General features: G+C 50.5%; 2 protein-coding genes across 3 annotated transcripts in view; one reads left to right on the top strand and one right to left on the bottom strand.

The window, feature by feature from the left end:
• Nucleotides 1–396: 396 nt before the first annotated feature.
• Nucleotides 397–3,868, top strand: LOC113997467 (pyroglutamylated RFamide peptide). Its single transcript, XM_027739338.2, has 2 exons — nt 397–454; nt 1,581–3,868. The coding sequence occupies exon 2, from the start codon at nt 1,581–1,583 to the stop codon at nt 1,965–1,967; it is 387 nt and encodes a 128-aa protein (XP_027595139.1). The 5' UTR covers nt 397–454; the 3' UTR covers nt 1,968–3,868.
• A 2,906-nt stretch (nt 3,869–6,774) lies between these two features.
• Nucleotides 6,775–17,790, bottom strand: part of ABL1 (ABL proto-oncogene 1, non-receptor tyrosine kinase) — a 78,533-nt gene continuing 67,517 nt past the window's right edge. For both annotated transcript variants that reach the window (XM_027739336.2, XM_027739337.2), the window contains 5 exons: nt 16,263–16,447; nt 14,014–14,166; nt 13,282–13,371; nt 12,788–12,952; nt 6,775–10,471 (listed from right to left, as the gene is read on the bottom strand). In XM_027739336.2, coding sequence (XP_027595137.1) covers nt 8,775–10,471; nt 12,788–12,952; nt 13,282–13,371; nt 14,014–14,166; nt 16,263–16,447 — 2,290 coding nt within the window. In that variant the 3' untranslated portion in view covers nt 6,775–8,774. The remainder of the gene's footprint in view (nt 10,472–12,787; nt 12,953–13,281; nt 13,372–14,013; nt 14,167–16,262; nt 16,448–17,790) is intronic.

Here is a 17,790-nt window from a genome sequence, read left to right as displayed (position 1 = left end):
TCCCTTGGTGCCTGCGTACCCACCACACTTACACGTATGTCTGGGACCCCCAAGATCTGCACACAAAGACACACCAGCCAAACGGGGGGGACACACTTGTGCCCCCAGACAAGACCCTCCCTCTCAGCAGCATCCCCAGCTGCCAGGGGCTCAAGGCCAGCTCCCAGCCACCGCTCCAAACAAGGCAGCAAATGAAGGCGGCGCGTTAATGAGCGGTGTTGCCGTACTCACATTGTGGCAGCTCCACCAACCCCTGTCCCCCCCATCCCCCTCTCCAGCCCCCTCCCCGAGATTCCCACCCTCTGCTCTCTTTGGCCACACGTTCAAGAGGTGACACAGCAATTAGACCTGGCGGGTATTTAATGGCCCAAGGCGGGCTGGCTGCTCATCTGGGCACAGGGCAGCACGGAGCAGGGCCAGGGCCAGCAGCGCTGGGCAGCACCAGGGCAGAGAGGTGAGTGGCTGGCATATGTCTGTCTGACTATCTGTCTGTCTGTCTGTCTGTCTGTCTACCCCCACATACCTGCTTCACACCCGCAGCCAGTGAGGAGGCAAAGGAGCCAGTGGGAGCCAGTGAGAGGCAGGCGGGGACCCACCGGCACCCCCAGACCCCGGGAAGGGACTCAGCACCTCTTCTCCGGCTGCACCCAGCGATTTGGCTCCACGATGGGCAACTGGGTGGAAAAAGAGAGAGCAAAATGACAGCAAGGTGTGAAAGAGGCAGGAAGCACCCAGAAGTGAAGCCCCTGGGCTGAGGGGTGCTGGGTAGGGCATGCAGGGGCTTTGGTGCAGCTGGGTCTGGTGTAGGAGTCAGGAGCACCCACCTGCAGCAGCCCCCACCCTGCAAGCACGAGGAAGAAACCCTGGCCCCCAGAAGCTGCAGTGACTTTTACGGCAACATCTCCAGCAAATAATAAATATAATAATAATTAATAATAATAATAATACCACCATTTCCCCTTCCTGAGCCATTGTGGGAGGCACCACTGCACATGACCCAGGACTGCACTCACTCCCACTCTGCTCAGACCCCACTACCAGGGCACCTTCAACCCCCATAAAGCAGAGGGATGTCGAGCACCTTCCTCTGCACCTGTGTCATCCAGGCACTGCGGGCAGGACTTACTCGTGGGAACAATCAGGGTGATGCACAAAGTCCTCCCGAGGTGCCTCCAAGAGGAGCGGGCAGCTCTGGAGCCCTTCGCCCTGCCCGGCTCTCAGCCCCCCACCCCAGCAGAGCCCGGCTGGCTCCCGGCTGCGAACCAGGGGAGTCGCTGCAAGGCTGGGATTTGTGAGCACGGAGCTGCTGCTGCTGAAGGGCAGCAGGTCTGAAGGAAGCGTGGGGAGAGCTCAGACTCCCCCAGCACCCGCACTGGGTGCTGGTGTGGAGGCTGCAGAAGAAGCAGTGGGTGCTTAGTGTGGGGTGAAGTTCTAGCAGGGCCAGCGGGGCTGGTTTGGGGGTGCTGCAGCAGGGGTGAGGAACTGAGGGCCGAGGGCAATCCCGTGCTGCTGCCTCAGCCGCCGCCCGAGGATGCTCGGCGGTTTACTGACCTGCCTTTCCCTCCCTGTGCTTCCCCCAGATGAGAGCACCCTACTCGCTGTCCTGCCTCTTCCTCCTGAGCCTGGGGACCTGCTTCCCTCCCAGCGAGCGGCGGGAGCCGGGACGCCCCGGGGAGGGGACCCTGCTCGGTCCCAGGTGGCAACCAGCGGCGGAGGACCCGGGCGCCGGCTGGAGGGCAGGGGCCAAGCGGAGGCGAAGCGAGGAGCTGGACGCGCTGCTGGGCATCGCCCGGGAGCTGCGGGGCTACGGCTCGGCGGGGGCCGGGCAGCGGCCGGGCAGGCGGGGGGGCTCCGAGGTGCTGCCCGCCGCGGGGGAGAAGCGCAGCGGCAGCCTGGGCAACCTGGCCGAGGAGCTCAGCGGCTACAACAGGAAAAAAGGGGGCTTCACCTTCCGCTTCGGGAGATGAGGGCTTGGACTTGATACCCCCCACCCTCCTGCGGGTCACCCCGTCCCGTCCTTCCCTTCCATCTCGCCTGGGTTTGCTCGGACAAAAGGGTATTGGGGGTTTTTTGCTGCTGGGATTGCCTTGGGGATGGGGGACACCGCGTTTGCTCCGCTCACAGCCCTGCTCTAGGTCTCATGTCCCTGTTCCCAACCAGTGCAACAGAAGAAGAGGAGGGTGCCTTAAAAAGAAGCCCCTACATCCCTTTCCTGATCACAGACAGTTTTGCAGGGGCACAAGGAAAGGGCCGAGCACTGGGTCTCCAGTGCTGCAGGGATGGCAGAGAGCAGGGATGGCACACGGGGACAGGTAGAGCAGGGGTGGCACACTGGGACAGGCAGTGCCAGTAAGGCCAGGCAGCAAGGCTGGAGGGTTACAGTGGGATAATCTTGGTGGTGACAGTCCCCAGGGACTGCCTGTAGCTGCCATCCAGGGCCGGCTGTTAGGGAGGAGAGGGTCCTTCAGAGCTCTCTGCCGAGTTGCTGCTCTCCTGCCTATTAAGGAAAAGTCCCTCCGGCAGCAAATTCTGCTTAGTGTCAAGATGCCGCTCACACGAGGCAGCTCCTGCGTGCAAAAACCAGGGCAGAGCAGCGGGGTTTGAGAAAATCTTGTCTCTAGCAATCCCTGACATGAGCATGGAAACCTGCCCTGGCATCACTAGTCCTGCCACAGCCCCAACACCCCTTTCACTCCCTGGCCCCCAGAGTCAGTCCTCACCAGGGTGAGGTGGTGATGATCAACCTTTTGTATCCTTGTCACACCACCCCAGCACCTGCCTGGAAGCCTGGCCCTTCCCAAATCCTTCCTGGCCTCATCCCCACCTATTCCCGGCTGTAGAATTTGGGTGCAGAAGGGTTGAAACAAGGACTTCTGCACCTACCTGGGGCCACTGAGGACTTCTCAGTGTCTCCCTGCTCTCCAGTCCCCAGTGGTGCAGCTTTGGGAATCACCAGCCCCGAAAGCCAGCGCAGCCACAGCGGTGCAAGACAAACCCCACTGCCCAGACACTGCCTTCCCCTCCTTTGGGCAGACTGAGCTCTGCCAACGTCGGCATTTGCTCTGTGCCTGCCAGAGGTACCAGCAATCAGAGCTCTAACTACCTGCTGCAGGCACTAACAGCAACTTACACACTGAGCGACTGCTGATATTTCATTGCAGGCACAAAAATGAGCTGGGAGATGATTTGCAAGCGCTAAATTGCACCCTCAAAAATCAGAGACCGTGGCAGGACTTGGTTGGGGGAGTAAAAAGATTAAAAAAAAACCCTAAATCAGGCTGCAAGAGGTGCATTGTAATATCCATCAAGCAGACAGACCACTTAATGCAGTGCTGTGTGAGTTGCTCTGGCAGCAGGAGCAGTAACTAAAGGCTGGATGGAGGAGCTGGAACCCCTGGGAAAACATCAGCCATGGGGTTCAAGAAGGAGTGATGGAGACACTGGACCAGGCTCATCTAGGGAGGGTGCAGAACGGGAGAGACTCCAGGTTTGCAGGGGCACAGAGGATGCCAGGGTTTGGTCCTCACATGGGGACACCACCAGCTGCGAAGGCGAGGAAGGGCATTTCCTTCCCCTGCATCCCTGCTGCCAGGACCATCTCACACTGCGGGGACCACAGCAGAGACCAACAGCACTCAGGATGGCTGAGCCCACACAGCCCCCCACCCCAGGCACCCCCAAACCCACCTCCATCCCTCTCGATTCCGCCCCACCACAGGCCCTGGTCTGGATCGGGACGCAGGCGCCGCGCTCGCATCCCTCAGTGGAGACGGGAGCTTTATTGATGTTTCTATGGCAACTACTCTTTTTTTCCCCCCCTTTCTTTTGAGTGTTCAAACCATCAATAAATACGCACTGATCAATTTTACCCTGCACTGGAGTCGGGGGAGGGATGGGGAGGGAAGAAGGGGAAAGAGTTTTGGAGCAACTCTGGGTTAGTGAGGGCTGGTAAATCCCTGGCTTTGCTGTGATGGATCATTGCAGGGAAAAGTGGCATTGGCTGCTGCGGAAAGGGAAAGGAAAACTGCTGGGCAATGCTGTGGCCACAGGGATGCCTGAGCTACTGCTCTCAAGAGCAGGAGAGGAACAGGCTCAGAGCAGCACGATAAAAGCACACGTATAACGAGGCTGATTGATGTCCAATAACCTCTGTAGAACTCACTGAAAAGTGAAGCACTTACCTGGCAGGTGGGACAGAGCTTGGCTCAGCCCCTGCACCCCAGGGCTCCTTGATGGTCAGCTTGGTGCCACAGGGGTGATGCCATGCCCCTCCTCACCCTCTGGCAGGAAAGGGGTTCCCGTCAGGCTGAGATGTGGGGCAGGTGAGGGGCTGTGGCACCCCTGGAGCTCACCTTGGCACACACCTTAGGGTGGCTGGTGTGCTTGGGAAGAGGCAGCATTCCAGGCTCTTCATTATTGCTCCTTGGTGATTAACACTGCCGGGAGAGGGGAGGTAAAAGTGAATGGAAAATAACTGCCTGGAGTCTGGGGGTGTGTCTGGGAGGAAGGAGGGGGGAACGTGCAAAGAACGATCCCCGGGAGGCTGGAAAGCCTGTCCCTGCACACTGGATGTGGTGTCTCCCATCCAGCTCTTCCCAAATCCTCCCTTCCCCGGTCCTTTGTGGAGCAGCTCCTGAGGGGACACCGAGACCCCCAACACCTTTGTGAGCTGGAGTCCTTGGAACCCACCTGCACAACAAACTGTAAGGAGCTGGATCCACTGTGGAACGGCCACACCGGTGGCAGAGAGGAGCGTGGACAAGGCAGGACATTCCTGGAGCTCTGGCACCACTGTCTGCTGTGCCAGCCAACCCACACAGGGATGGCACCAAACTGGCACTGGATTCTTCTACACACGGCCAGTGGGCCCAGGCAGCAAGGGCTGATGCAGACAACTGCTGCCAACATCACCACTGCTGGGACCCCCTATAAAACACCCCCTTATCCTCCCCTGCCCAGGCACAACCCTTGTCCCTGTCCCGGCCCCATCTCTGCCCATCAGCTCCATTCCCACAGGCTGCTCCTCACCTTTCCTCCACCCCGAGCAGACCTGCAGCACTACAACACACACAACAGGAACAGCAAATTTCAGAAGCCCAGGGGATCCTCTGCAGAGAAAGAGCCCAATTTAATCACATCCAAGGGACTCATGAAGAGGCTCGTGTATCATAACTGGGTCATGCAGTGCTGCGGCTCCCGAGCACTGATGGGACCTTTATCAGCAGAATGGATGGCAGGACAAGCACAGAACCCTCAACACGGGGGCAATTGCTAAGAAAATGTTCAGCATGGACTGGCTTGCAGGTCAACTTTCTGCTGAGCTGGACCTACCGTTCAACACCCACCGGGCAGCACTGCCAGGGAGGACAGCTCTGAGCCCAGCCTCTACATGGGAATGACTCGCAGGGCTGTCCCTCATCCACAGCTTTAGGGGCACCAGCACTGCCCAGGCATCAGGACTGACCATGGATTGACTCAGGAGCATCATTCCCAGCAGCCCACCCAGGCAAAGGCTCAGCCTTGGACCGGGAGCATCCTGTGCTCTGCTGCCAGCCCGCTCTTAGATGCACAGGTGATGTCAGGATCCCTCTCCTCAGAGGTGACACTGTTTTTAGGTGTGTTTTCCTCTCTTTTCAATTGTGAAAGGATGAATGTCAACCAAGGGAGAGGCTGTGGGTTGTCCCTGACCATCCTGGGGGACAGGCAGCACTCCCACACACCTGAAAGCACTGCTGGCCCAGCAGCACCTCCACAAGCCAGGCTGCCACACCAGCCTGTCTGTAATAATGTGGGATTTTTAAGAGAAAAGAGCCTAAAACACTGACCACATTTTATATCTCGTGACAAGCAACTTCTCAACAAAAGGCAAGATGACAAGTTTTCCTTTAAAACTTAAAAGAGCGAACATTGTAATTTCAAAGACACGAAAACCAAAACAAAACCACAAACACAGCTATTTTTCCCCCAGAGCACTCTCACTTTCAAGCTCAATAGCCTTGAAAATTGGAGCAATCAAACTGTTAAATGCATCGATCTGTTAAATCAACTCCTACTGTATTCAGCTAAATTTAGCCTTTAATCCCCTCTCTTTCACTCCCAACACCACAGATCCCCGGGCTTTCCCCAGCCAGGTAACCCAGCCTCTGCCTTCCCACGACACCATGGACTGGTCCCTAAGCCAGGGGAGATGAAGATCACCAGGAGTGGTGGTATTTAGGGGCAGGTTAAGCTTCTTCATCTTCCCTCAGCCCACAGCTATTCACCACATGCAAGTCTTTGAAGAGCAGCCTGGACACTGACCTTGCCAGGATCTTGGTCACACTCCCACTTGGAACCCTCCAGATTTGCTGGAAAGGCTGAAGATAAAAATGGGCAACCAAAAATGAAGGAGGGAACTGTATAAGGAGAGAAACTCATGGGTCATTTCATAGCAGAGGAGGAGGGAACCACAAGAGCAGCTGAATTACAGATTACAAACCATTAACAGGAAGAGAAGTCTAGTCAAATCTCTGACTTAAATCTTTGAAGACAACAGTGAAGTCTTTGATTCAAAAGAGGTGATGACACAGTCTTTATTCTGTGCATCTCTTTTCTCTCCTGACTTCCCAGAGCCAGATCAAAAGAACATGGAAAGGGGCTGCTGCCTGGCTCCACAAATCCCTCTGTGCCGAAGGGCCACAGTGAACCCCCCAAACAGGGAACCCCTGTTTTCAGATGCTGAATCTAAGGGGAGGTAACTGGGTTGGAAAAGCTTTGCTAACAGACAAACACGGGTTTTCCTCAACATTGATTTATTTTTAAATACACTACACAAGAGAGACTGGAATAAAAAATAAATCAAAAAAAAAAAAGAGAAGAAAAGTAGAGAAAGAGAGGAGGAAGAATTGAAAGTCGTGTACAGAAACAATCTGTACTGGACTAAATTAAAGGGGAAACGACCCCCTTAAGTATCACAGAGATGAAGGACAGAGCTATTTACACACTGTAAAAAAGACAAGTCTACAAAAGTGTGTAATAACAAGATACAAATGTATAATATAGTGGCACAATATGTTATCAAAGTAAAAACAGTACCTCCAGGAAAGAGACAGTCCGAGGGTTGGGTTTTTTTTTCTCTTTTCTTACATTTTTAAAGGCAGCCTGTGGCAGAAGTGTGTATTTTCTTTTGAACATTTGTCACGTGTTAAGTCATGGCTGTTTGTGAGGGCGAGAAGTGGTGTGAACACACACGAGTGAACTACTAGAAATCATATACAAAACAAACAGTTCCCAAGAGAACAGCATAAAATACAATTGAAGGCAATTAGTGTTTAAGATACACAAGAGGGGTCACAAGAGTTACAGAGGAACAGGACATGAAAAATGTGTTTTTCTCATGTTTGGAACTGTTAAGAGGAGTTAAATTGCACTGTTAATAGCCCTAAACCTTGTTCTTTCACTATGGTCACAAGTCACAGTTAGTTCCCAGCTGTGCTGCATTAGTTGGGAAGGTCACAGGACCTTGGAAAGGAAGGCCAGGAGTCCTGCTGGCAGCATTTTGTGGCAGTTTCCTAGGGAGATGCACCCAAGGGAAGTGTCTGCAGTCTTCACAGATCCTTGTTTGATGCTGGATGGAACCACACCACCATGAAGGTACTAATGGTTTTACCCCAGAGTACTGGCGCTGGAGCTCTCCCTGGGGAGCTCCACTGGCACGGAAAGGCAGGCACCACAGCCCCTCAAAGCACAGGAGGGCAGAGGCCAGGCCTCATCTCTGCTCACAGAACAAAAAACTGGAAATTCAACTGGAGGCACAGCAGTTCTCACCCACTGCAATGTGCAGGCTCAGCCGAAAGGGCTGCTGGAGGCACAGTGGTGACTCAGAGCTCATCCCAAGCCATCCCCCCTCACTGCCACCCTCTGGCTTTCAGGGAGCAATGCCTTGCTCAGCATCAGCTCCCCGGGCTCTGCAACCCCTCACCCCAAACACCAGCCCAAATAATGTCAGATATCACGAGACTGTGATAGCACAACCTCCTCCAGACCTTCCCCACTCCCGTTTTGCTACTGAGGGAGATCCGCAGGTGCTGCCTCCAACATTGGAACCCAACAACTCATTTGAGCTCAACAACACTGAGAATCACAGAAACAAAGGGCAGCTGGTGAAATCACAGGAAGAATTTGGACAATCATCACTTGTAGCATTCTGTCATTCAAAAAAAATTTACACTAATTATTTTTCCCCCTGCCCTCCCAAGGGCCAAATCTGTTGCATTCATGTCAGGTAAATGTCAGACTCGGGCCAGGGCCACGTGTTGCAGCTCTCCCAAGAAACACAGTGGGTATATTGCTATCCAAACACTCCTCCTTGTGTACAGGGGGGCAGAGAGAGGGGACAAAAATGCAGTACAAAGTCCTCCTGAGGAGGGTGGTATCTCAGTGTCCATCAGCCTGGCTTCAGTCTTAACAGTCTGTCCAGAACAATAAAATATTACTAAAAAGGCATGGCGTGACATCAGCATTTAGACTTGTAGTCCACAAGGCAAGAACTCCACAGATAAGACGATTACGACTATATGAAACACAGGGAATCTGAGTTCAGAGGGTGGAAAGTGCCTCCTGAACACAGCCCTGCCCTCTGGAGCTGGGGTGTCCAGTCACAGTCTGCGTCCTTTGCGCAGCCCCAGCCTGAACGCCCCGGTCCTTTTGTCAGTCCACACGTTACTCTCTCCCCAGTTGGCTTTGGCCCATTGTGTGATTGATTTGACTTGTGTGTTTCTAACCCAGTTTTTCTGCTACCTCTGAACAATGTCGCTGATTTCTTTCACTGAACTGAGAAGTTTGCTAAAGTCCTGGGTGGCCGCGGCACCGCTGCCGGCCGTGGCCGGGCAGATCTGAAGCTCCCGTAGGTTGTTCTCCAGCTTATTGATGGCCTCCCTAAAGGCAAATTTGTTCCTCATCTGCTGAATGGAGTCCACGTAGCTCACGCAGAAGGTGTAGAGGTTCTTGCCAGCCTCCAAGACAGCGCTGTGGCTTGCCATTTGCTCAGAGTTCTTGCTGATGGCGATCCGCAGAGCCTCGGTGCTTTCCAGCACCACCCCTTTGGTGATGGTGCCACTGGCAATCCTCTCCGGGGGCTGCCGGGTCTTCCGCAGCGAGACCCTGGTGGATATGAGAGGGATGAAGGCTGTAGATGACGCCTGGTCCCCGCCTGGGGCAGAGGGTATGGACGAGGAAGAGGCAGCTGGGGTTGCTGTGCTCAGCAGCAGCTTTGTAGAGGACTGTGGCTTTGGTACAGAGGGGATCCCCAGCTTTTTCACACCTTCCCCTGACTGGTTTGGCTTGACAGCATCACTGCCTGCAGCCTCTCCAACCTGAGTCAACTGTTTGGATTTCGGCCCAGACACCACATCTGCTGCTTCATGGCTGGGACTGTGAGAAACCTTCCCAGGCTTGGCGATGGAGGATGAAGAGAGAGGGAGTGGAGGGGCCGGTTTCAGCTTTGATAACTTCCCTTTGTCCTTCCCTGCTGACTCTGAGGTCTGCTTGATCCTCCTCAATCGTGGCTCCTCAGAGGAAGCCTTGCTGGCCCCCATGAACCCAGCAGGGTTGGGTTTGGCAGCAGAACCTTGGTCCATGGTCACAGTGGTACCTAAGGCACTGGATTTGACTCCATCGTCCTTGTGGAGCCCGCTGGAGGAAGGAGGGGCAGCAGGTTGCCTACGGCCAAGTTTTGGTGTCAGGGTGGGAGGGCTGGAGCCAGGGCTCGACTCTGCGTCTTTGAACACATCATCAGTGGTCTCTTCATTTTTCTTAAGCAGCCGTGGAGGAGGGGTCACTGTCCCCCTGACAGCAATGTCAGTCTTGGCCTCGTTTGCTCGCTTCCGAGGCAGTGCTGGCTTTTCACTTTTGTGCCCCCCGAAAGTGGAGGAATCAAACTGGCGTCCTGTGGACTGCAAATCCCGAGGCAGAGTCACGGATTTCCACTCCGTGTCCTTCGCTCCATGGGGCACACAGGAGGCTGAGCAGGACCTCAGGAAACGCTTGCTGGAGTTGGAACTGCTCTCCTCCTCCCCAGCCACCCCCCGACTGCTGCTCATCGTGCTGGACTTCTTCCGTAAATGGGGAGACAGGAATCCAGAGTTCCCAGCAACAACCCCGTTGGTGACACCAGTCCCATTGCTTGGGTTCTGAAACTTGGGGGGGTCAGCTGTGTCTGTGGGGGGTGCAATGAAAGCCCCATTGCCAGCATCCCTGCACTCCTCCTCCCCGCCCGCCCGGCGGTCCGAGTGTCCGTCCATCTCTCTGAAGGAACTGCTCCGTTTCGGAGGGGTGGGAGCAGTCTTCTTCTTCTTCTTGATCAGGGCACTGAAGAGGTTGTGCTTTTTGTCCTTTGGAAGCAGCCGCTCATCTTCATTCAAACTGCTCTCCAGGGCCACCCTCTCCTTCCGTGGGAGCAAGGGAGAAATAGCAGGCTCATGGTCCAGAGGGTCTGCAAGGGAAATGAAAAGAGTTTTCTGAGCATTGCTCCAAGAGCCAGAATAATCTGTTTTCTTACAGGAGCAAACCTGCAGCACCTCCAAAAGGTGGAGGTTCTCTAAAGAGACACAACTTCAGAGCAGAGCTAAAGCAAGTGCAGCCACACTCAAGCCTGGACTGAACGTGGTCCCTGATACTGCATCCATTCATTCCTGAGGTGGCTGCCAAACTGCTTTCCCTGTAGGCTTCCCATTGAAAGAACATCACACAAACATCACATATTCGTGTTCAGATTCCCATCCTCACATCTGGAGACTTGTCTAAACTTCACACTGTGAAGAAGATAAATACAAAGAGGCCTTTGCTTTAGTCCCTGTGCTCTTGCTGTCTTTTGAATCGCTGACCCTCTGAATTAATAAGGCACCTCTGTAACCCACCTCCATCCCCAGGCTTCTCCTTCATTTTCCTGATGTCACCCTTTGTGGGGAACAGAAATAACTGTTCCATGAGCAGAAATCAAGACCAAGATACGACACTTCAGGTCGTACCACGGTGAAGATGCTCAGCTTTGTACAGTAACAGAGCAAAGGGGCAGCACCAGCCTCCTTCAGCAGCACTGCTGCGGAGGGAAGTGATGGGGTGACCCTTTCTCCACTTACAAGAGGTATTTAAAAATGAATAATGGTTTATAATAAATTCATACAGAGTCCTGAAGGTCTCTGGGTTTGACTGACAGAGGGGCTCATTTCCAGGCCAGGCACTGTGAAGGCATTCTGATCCAAAGGAGGAATGCCTGCAGGGCAGCAGATACATTTACAGCTTGACTAGGCAGTAAGAGGGGAGGTGAAGCAAAGTCATAGGAGAAGGAAGGATGCTTCTTAGTCACATGTTGGACACCATCATGCTATGGGTAGGATTTTGGTTGAGGGGAGAGAATTTGAAATAAAATAGTTGTGGACTTTGAGAAGATAGCACACTTTCACAGGAACACCAATCCCACAAGACTTATGGGGACCTGGGCAGCCAGAGCACAGGTCATGGCCTTTCTGATTATAGACACAGTGGAGTTGCAGGATCCACAGAAAACTAGCAGCTTGCACTGAGGATCAGCTTCCAGCTGCTGGACTTGCTATGGAAACACTGACAATTGGAGGGGAAACTGCAATAAAACTTTAATGTGCAAAATTTTCTTTCACAGTAAAGAGTGAAATGACTCCCAGTATAATGTTAAAATCGTATTATTCCTGCTGCACTTGAATCCCTCAAAACTCTTAAGTATTCAAATGAAATTATTTTACTTCAAAAGCTTGTAATAATAGGCAATTTCATTTCCTATATATGGTAAATAACCTTCATTTCTAAGTCACTTTTACTTTCTTTTCCCAACATTTTAAATCCCCTCCTTTTTCCCCCCTTCTTTGTCTAGATGTGCATTTGCTACTGAAACATGTACTACTGGATGAATCTGACACTACATAAAAAAGGTCACATGAATGGTCAGAAGAGGCAGCCTCAACAGGAGCTGAAAAAACCCCCCACTGTATTTCATTTTACCTTTTTATTTTTCAAACGAGGTAGATACAAATCTCCTGTACTCATTCACCCTTTTACCACCGCTTTTATTTCCTCGGAATGGCAGGTAAATGTTTGAAGAAACTGATTGGAAGTTTAATTTTATGGAAGATTCTGTAAATACCTCCTTGTCCCTCGCTGAAATTATATTTGGTACCTGCCAAGAGTAATAGTCTTCTGTGCTGCAAGCACAAATCTGGTAGGATGGAAAGTGAAGAAACCTCCCTTATGGGGCTTGCAAAACCCGAGCTATCACCCCGCTTTAAATTATGCAGTGTGGTAGTGTAAAGTGGCTTGAACACAGCAGATTACTCCGCACTCAGAGGCAGTGGGAGATCCCACTGATAGCTCCTGCCAGGGAATGGGAAGAGGATATGATCAGAGAGCTCCGTGCTCAGGCTCTGGTCTTTGGGGAGCTCCAGGTAACAGCCATTATAAGTTAAAAGAACTCCGAGGGCTTCTCTAAGCAACGGCAGGGATAGCACCAGTCCCTCAGCCAGTTAAGGATTCACACTCCCAGCTGCTGTGCCTATCTGGTCCCAGAATTAACAACCTACCTTTGCAAAAACTAATAAAAGGAGTTCTGGACCCAGGACAGCAAACTCAGCAGCCTGTCACCCAGAAACACAGCACTGGTACAACAGAGATGGCACCTGTTATTAGGTACAGCTCTGCCTACGTGAAGGCCTGGAGCTAGATGTGCATGCTGTTTTTCCCTGTATTTCCTGAAGGAATAATGACTTTAATTAAAACCTACCACATTCCCCCTGGCCTCGAGCATGTGCAGTCTCCAAGCCCTCGTTGGCATCTTTGCTTTCAGCAGCTCTCCTTGATGTTCGTGTCTTAGTTGGTAACTCTGGGGCTTGGAGGAAATTGCTCACTACACTCCTCATGCCCTTCTTTCCCAATTCCTTCTCCACCTCTGCAACGCACAGAAGAAAAACATTTATTAAAATCAGCAGAAGATAAAAAACCACTGCACTGTTTGGAGTTAATATCACAAAAAGAAAAGTGAGCAATGCAAAGCAGAAGTTCCTTGAGGTTATTTAGCCATTTGGCCCTTCAATATGAGATGTCTGCTCCCAAAAAAACCCACATGCAAATATGTATCTGCTTTCTATGCCATTTACTACCAGGTAGTACAACCTAGGACTGAGTTTCAGTGAAAACAGTCTGTGAATAACATCCAGAGTTAAGGATGCAGTCAGCCCTTTCCCCATCTCTGGAATTGCTGGTCCAAGAGGAACTTACCATCTGATATGCTGGATTCCTGAAACATAGTTTCAAAGGCCTGATGGATCTCAGCAAAGGAAGGTCTATCAGAAGGGCTCCACTGCCAGCCTGAAAAAAACACACCACCACTCAAAACTTCCCTCCAGCAGCAGACACTCAGTACTCTGCACCAGGAGCAGCCAGAAATCACACTTCCCTTCTAATACACTGAGTGAGATAAAACACTGACACAGAAATCTGATTTACAGGGTGCTGGGTGTCTGCAACCACTTTGGCTCAGTGACAGCTGCAGACACCCAGCACTCCCTAAATCAGGTTTCCATGTTAGTGTGTGACAGTAGGTGCTGAGCACCACTGGAAAAAAGCCTGTGGCACTGAGTCACGTACCAAGAAGCCACAGTGAAGAGGAACAGTCAGTCCTGCAAGAAGCCAAATGAAGCTCCTGCTTCATCCTTGAGCACAGGCTTTTCTTTAAGTTGTCAGGAAAAAGGAGACAAAGAAAGCATTGAGATCCACAACAAATCTCTCCCCGAGGCTTGTGGGCTCCCAGCAGGGATGAACAGCTGGTTTCATGGCATGTTCATCCTCTGGGGAAAGCAGCTTTAACCAAACACTTCCACACAGCATTGCACCTTCCCTGGGACTGGCAGGGGGTTTCTTGTGCCTTGCTGCACGTGGCCAGATCCCGGCACTTTTGTTGCACCCCTGCAGAGCTAAAAAGCAGCATTTGCAAGGCTGAGGAACACTTACATGCTCTCATGAGCTCATAAACTTTCTCAGGACAGCCTTCAGGGCGCTCCATACGATAGTCTTTCTCCAACAGCTCATAGACTTGAGACAGGTCAATCCCAGGGTAAGGGGACATGCCGTAGGTTGCTATTTCCCACAGCAGAACGCCAAAGGCTGCAGTGGAGAAAAAGGGAGGGGGAAAAAAAGAAGAAAAAAATCAATAAGTTTTGTTTTCATCTTAAATTTGGGAGGATGTTTGGTGGGACTGGTCACTAAACAGTGCTGCACACTTAGACCAGCTCTGGGTGGCTCAGATCCCATGCTCAGCAGCAGCTTAAATGTTAAAGAAGCATAACAAGCCTCTCCGTCAGCACAGACAAGTCTCCTGCGATATGACAGGGTAGAATTAGACTAATTTTCAATGTATCAGTTGTCTCAAACCTGAAAGCCTTGAGATCCTTCAAGTCCTATTAGAGGCACAATTAAGAGACTTCACAGTGGATTAGCTGAAACCGCTTCACTGCTGCACTGCAGTCGCTCCCTCAGTGTGACAGCTCCTCTCATTTGCAACCTCTCCCTGGAGGACTTGCACATTTTAATAGCTCAGTGTTTTTGGGGTGCCCTTGTTTAGCTGCAGCGTGGTCTTGAAGGGAAATGTGGGAGGCAGCAGTGAGAGGAAAGTTTTAGCAGTTGCTAGCAAGACACGGTGAGGGCGAGATGTTTTGGTCACAGGGAAAAGCTGAACAGGAAAAGGGAGAGCACAAAAAGGGTCTTGGAACAGGCGAGGCATTCAGTTCTCGGGAGCTGGTGGGGATGCAGGTCAGCACCAGGGTCAGGCAGCTAAAACAGGAGTCAGGCACACAGAATAAACCCAACACCAGTTCAACAACCTGCATGTAATTAGTTCAGTCACCCTATTCTGTTCTTAACCTGAAGAGAAAGCGATTACAATTCTGCATAAGTAAGGAAATCACATCACATTACATGGCAAAGCCACCAAGGGCAATTTACATTAGACATTTCTGTGCACAATTTTCTTTGATTGCTGTCTTGAGGCAGTGAGGTGAAAACATCTAAACTCTGGCATTCCCAGCAGCAGCCGTGGCCTCCAGGGACAGCAGGTTTGCTCTGATCACACCCCAAAGTCCACTGCCCCAACTCTGCTTTGCAAGGTTACAACTAACCCTAACTAAAGATACCCAATACTCCTGTGGGATCTTTTCTCCTGGATTAGTCTACTGCTGAAATGCAACAGGGATCCTGCAGCCACCACAGCAGCATCCTGAGGTTGTGGCAGACAGAAACAGTCAACACCACTTGCAAGCCCAAAACAGCAGAAACGCCTTGGTCAGCAATCACATATTCTTTGGGAGGCTGTTTTGGGCTTTAGAGAACATTTTGCATCAGCCATCTACCTAAAAGTTTCTTCAAAATAAAGCCTTTCTCTGCACAGTTTCCCCCAAACTGCAGAAGACTTCAGCACTGCTTCAGTACTGTCTGTTGGTTTATATATAGAAGATGTTCAGGATATCATTTTCCAAGTGCTTTTGGGACCACGTCCCACAAACTTCTATCTCATGTCACTGGGCACTTCTGAGAATTTGACCACCAGCTATGGCAGAGATATAAAACCCAAAGAAGGGCTGATAAAAGTACAATGAGATTTTCCGTGGTCAGATTTGAAAGAACAGAGCTCCACTTAGCTAAGCCTACTCTTATCACCAGCACTTCAGGGCTCTTCAATAACCATTTGTCATCAAATTTTCCCTCTGCTTCTCCTCATCTCACTCCAAAGATTATTCTTTTAAAATGCAGAAAGATGAACTTGGAGTTATCGCTAGACAGATACAAACATAATTATTATTTTTTTAACATAAAATGAACCAGATTCTTTCCTCCCTGAAGTAGTTAGAAAGTTTTTTTGCTATATAACAATATATCCCTTCATAGTCCTGTGCCATAACTCCATCAAGGCAGTAGCATTGGTGTCCTCCAGCCCCATTTCATACATTTCTATAAACCCTACAGTATCCTTTATTTTCATATTTGCCAACAACTCAAATATATAAAGTCAGGTCAGCATCCTCTGTGCTCTGCTCTCAGACTGCCCGAGCAGAGATTAATTCCTGCACTCTGACAAGCTCAAAGAACAATGTGGCTCCAACCAGGGAACGTGTTCCCTCCTTGTGAAATGTTCCACAGTGGCCTCATTTCACAGGCCTGGAAAAGAAGACTATAATCTGCATTAATTTGTACATGCAAACTCTTACCCCAGACGTCGGATTTAATGGAGAACTTGTTGTAGGCCAGGCTTTCTGGGGCAGTCCACTTGATGGGGAATTTGGCTCCAGCGTGGGCCGTGTACGTGTCACCCGTCATTAACCTGCTCAGGCCAAAGTCTGCCACCTTCACCAAGTGGTTCTCCCCTACAAGGCAGTTCCTGGCAGCAAGGTCCCTAAAAAAAAAAAAAAAAAAAAGACAAAAAATAGGCAATGAGAAGTCTTTGCCATCTCACTTTTAGTGATAGCAAGGAAACCTGCTGTTCCCGAAGAAACCTGGGCCTGTGTGATTATTCTGATCAGAGTATTAAACAGAAATTCTGTAGTTACATGCACACATGTGAGAGGGAAAGTTATTTTCCATCCTGGCTTTGTAAGACTGTCATCCAAATGTTTCTTCTTTTTTTTTCCCTAATCTGAAGTGAGAGCTTCAAGAAGCCCCCTCAGTTTCAATAAAAGCTGCCACCCTCAGGATAAAAATAATTTAAAGAAATGTCAGTGCTCAAGTTATCAATAGCTGAGGATGAGCACTGAAGAAACCCAGTCTCAAAGCCTCACTTTTTGCCCACCCCTCTAACGCTTCAGTCACCCCAACTAACACCAGTTATTCTCCAGACTCCTTTTCCAGTCCTTGCTCAAGCACCAGGACTAGCTCCCAGCTCTGCCCTCCCTCCTTCCAGGTGTACCACCTTTTACAACACAACTTGTTCACACCACCTTTTGGCCTTTGAAAACCTGTTGTAGCCTCTGCTGTCAGTATTGACATTTTCAAGGGACTGGGCAATAAGTAAAATTAAGCTTGTCCTCTGCATTTTTTCACCTGGCTCCACCCTGGCAGGTGGGAGATGTGCATGTTGCATTTGCCTCTTCCCTGGCAAGGGAAGACCTGCTTGCAGGAAAACCTGTTTGCACACTCAGAAGTGCTTCAGGAGGATAAAAAGGTAAAGCACAGAAGTATATCTTTCCTAATGTTAGGTTTTGTTAGAACACTTTTCCAGATTAGGTCACATTGAACTAAAAATTGATTCTACCAGGAAGCTCCAGTGAGATCTTTAGATAAGAGGCAGACACTGCCACTGTTTCTTTTGCTTGTTCTGCTCAATCAGAATAAATTAAATAATTAAAAAAAAGAGAAAAGAAAAAATTACATCTTACTAGATGCCCATTAAATTTTCACAGTGTTTTCGAATATACCTTCTTATCAATGCTGATTACTACAATGTGTATCTAAATAAAAGCTCCTCTTCATAATCAAATTCCTCCTCCTTCCTGATTCATTAAATGAGGTCAGAGCCCAGCATTTGAATCCATGGATGTGAATTTTGACAACACTCTTCAAATAATTGGGTAGGTGGTTATGGGGGTGGCTGATAAGGAAAAATGCTACTATTTATTTTAGATAAATGGATCATCAGAAATAAGAGGAAATGAAGTGAATGGCAGAGCAGACAAACGAGATTCACACAAAGCAGTTTTTAAAGTTTACTTCCTGCAGGCTGACGGGACAAAACACTTTCAA

Source organism: Pipra filicauda, unplaced genomic scaffold (genome assembly GCF_003945595.2).
Source record: "Pipra filicauda isolate LSUMZ 115617 unplaced genomic scaffold, ASM394559v2 scaffold121_size3267253_pilon, whole genome shotgun sequence".
Taxonomy (NCBI): domain Eukaryota; kingdom Metazoa; phylum Chordata; class Aves; order Passeriformes; family Pipridae; genus Pipra; species Pipra filicauda.
The sequence above is the reverse complement of the archived record's forward strand: the minus strand, read 5'-3'. Positions and strand labels throughout refer to the sequence as shown.

Coding starts and splice junctions, on each gene's coding strand:
- LOC113997467 (XM_027739338.2), top strand. CDS start 1,581: ATGAGAGCACCCTACTCGCTGTCCTGCCTCTTCCTCCTGAGCCTGGGG.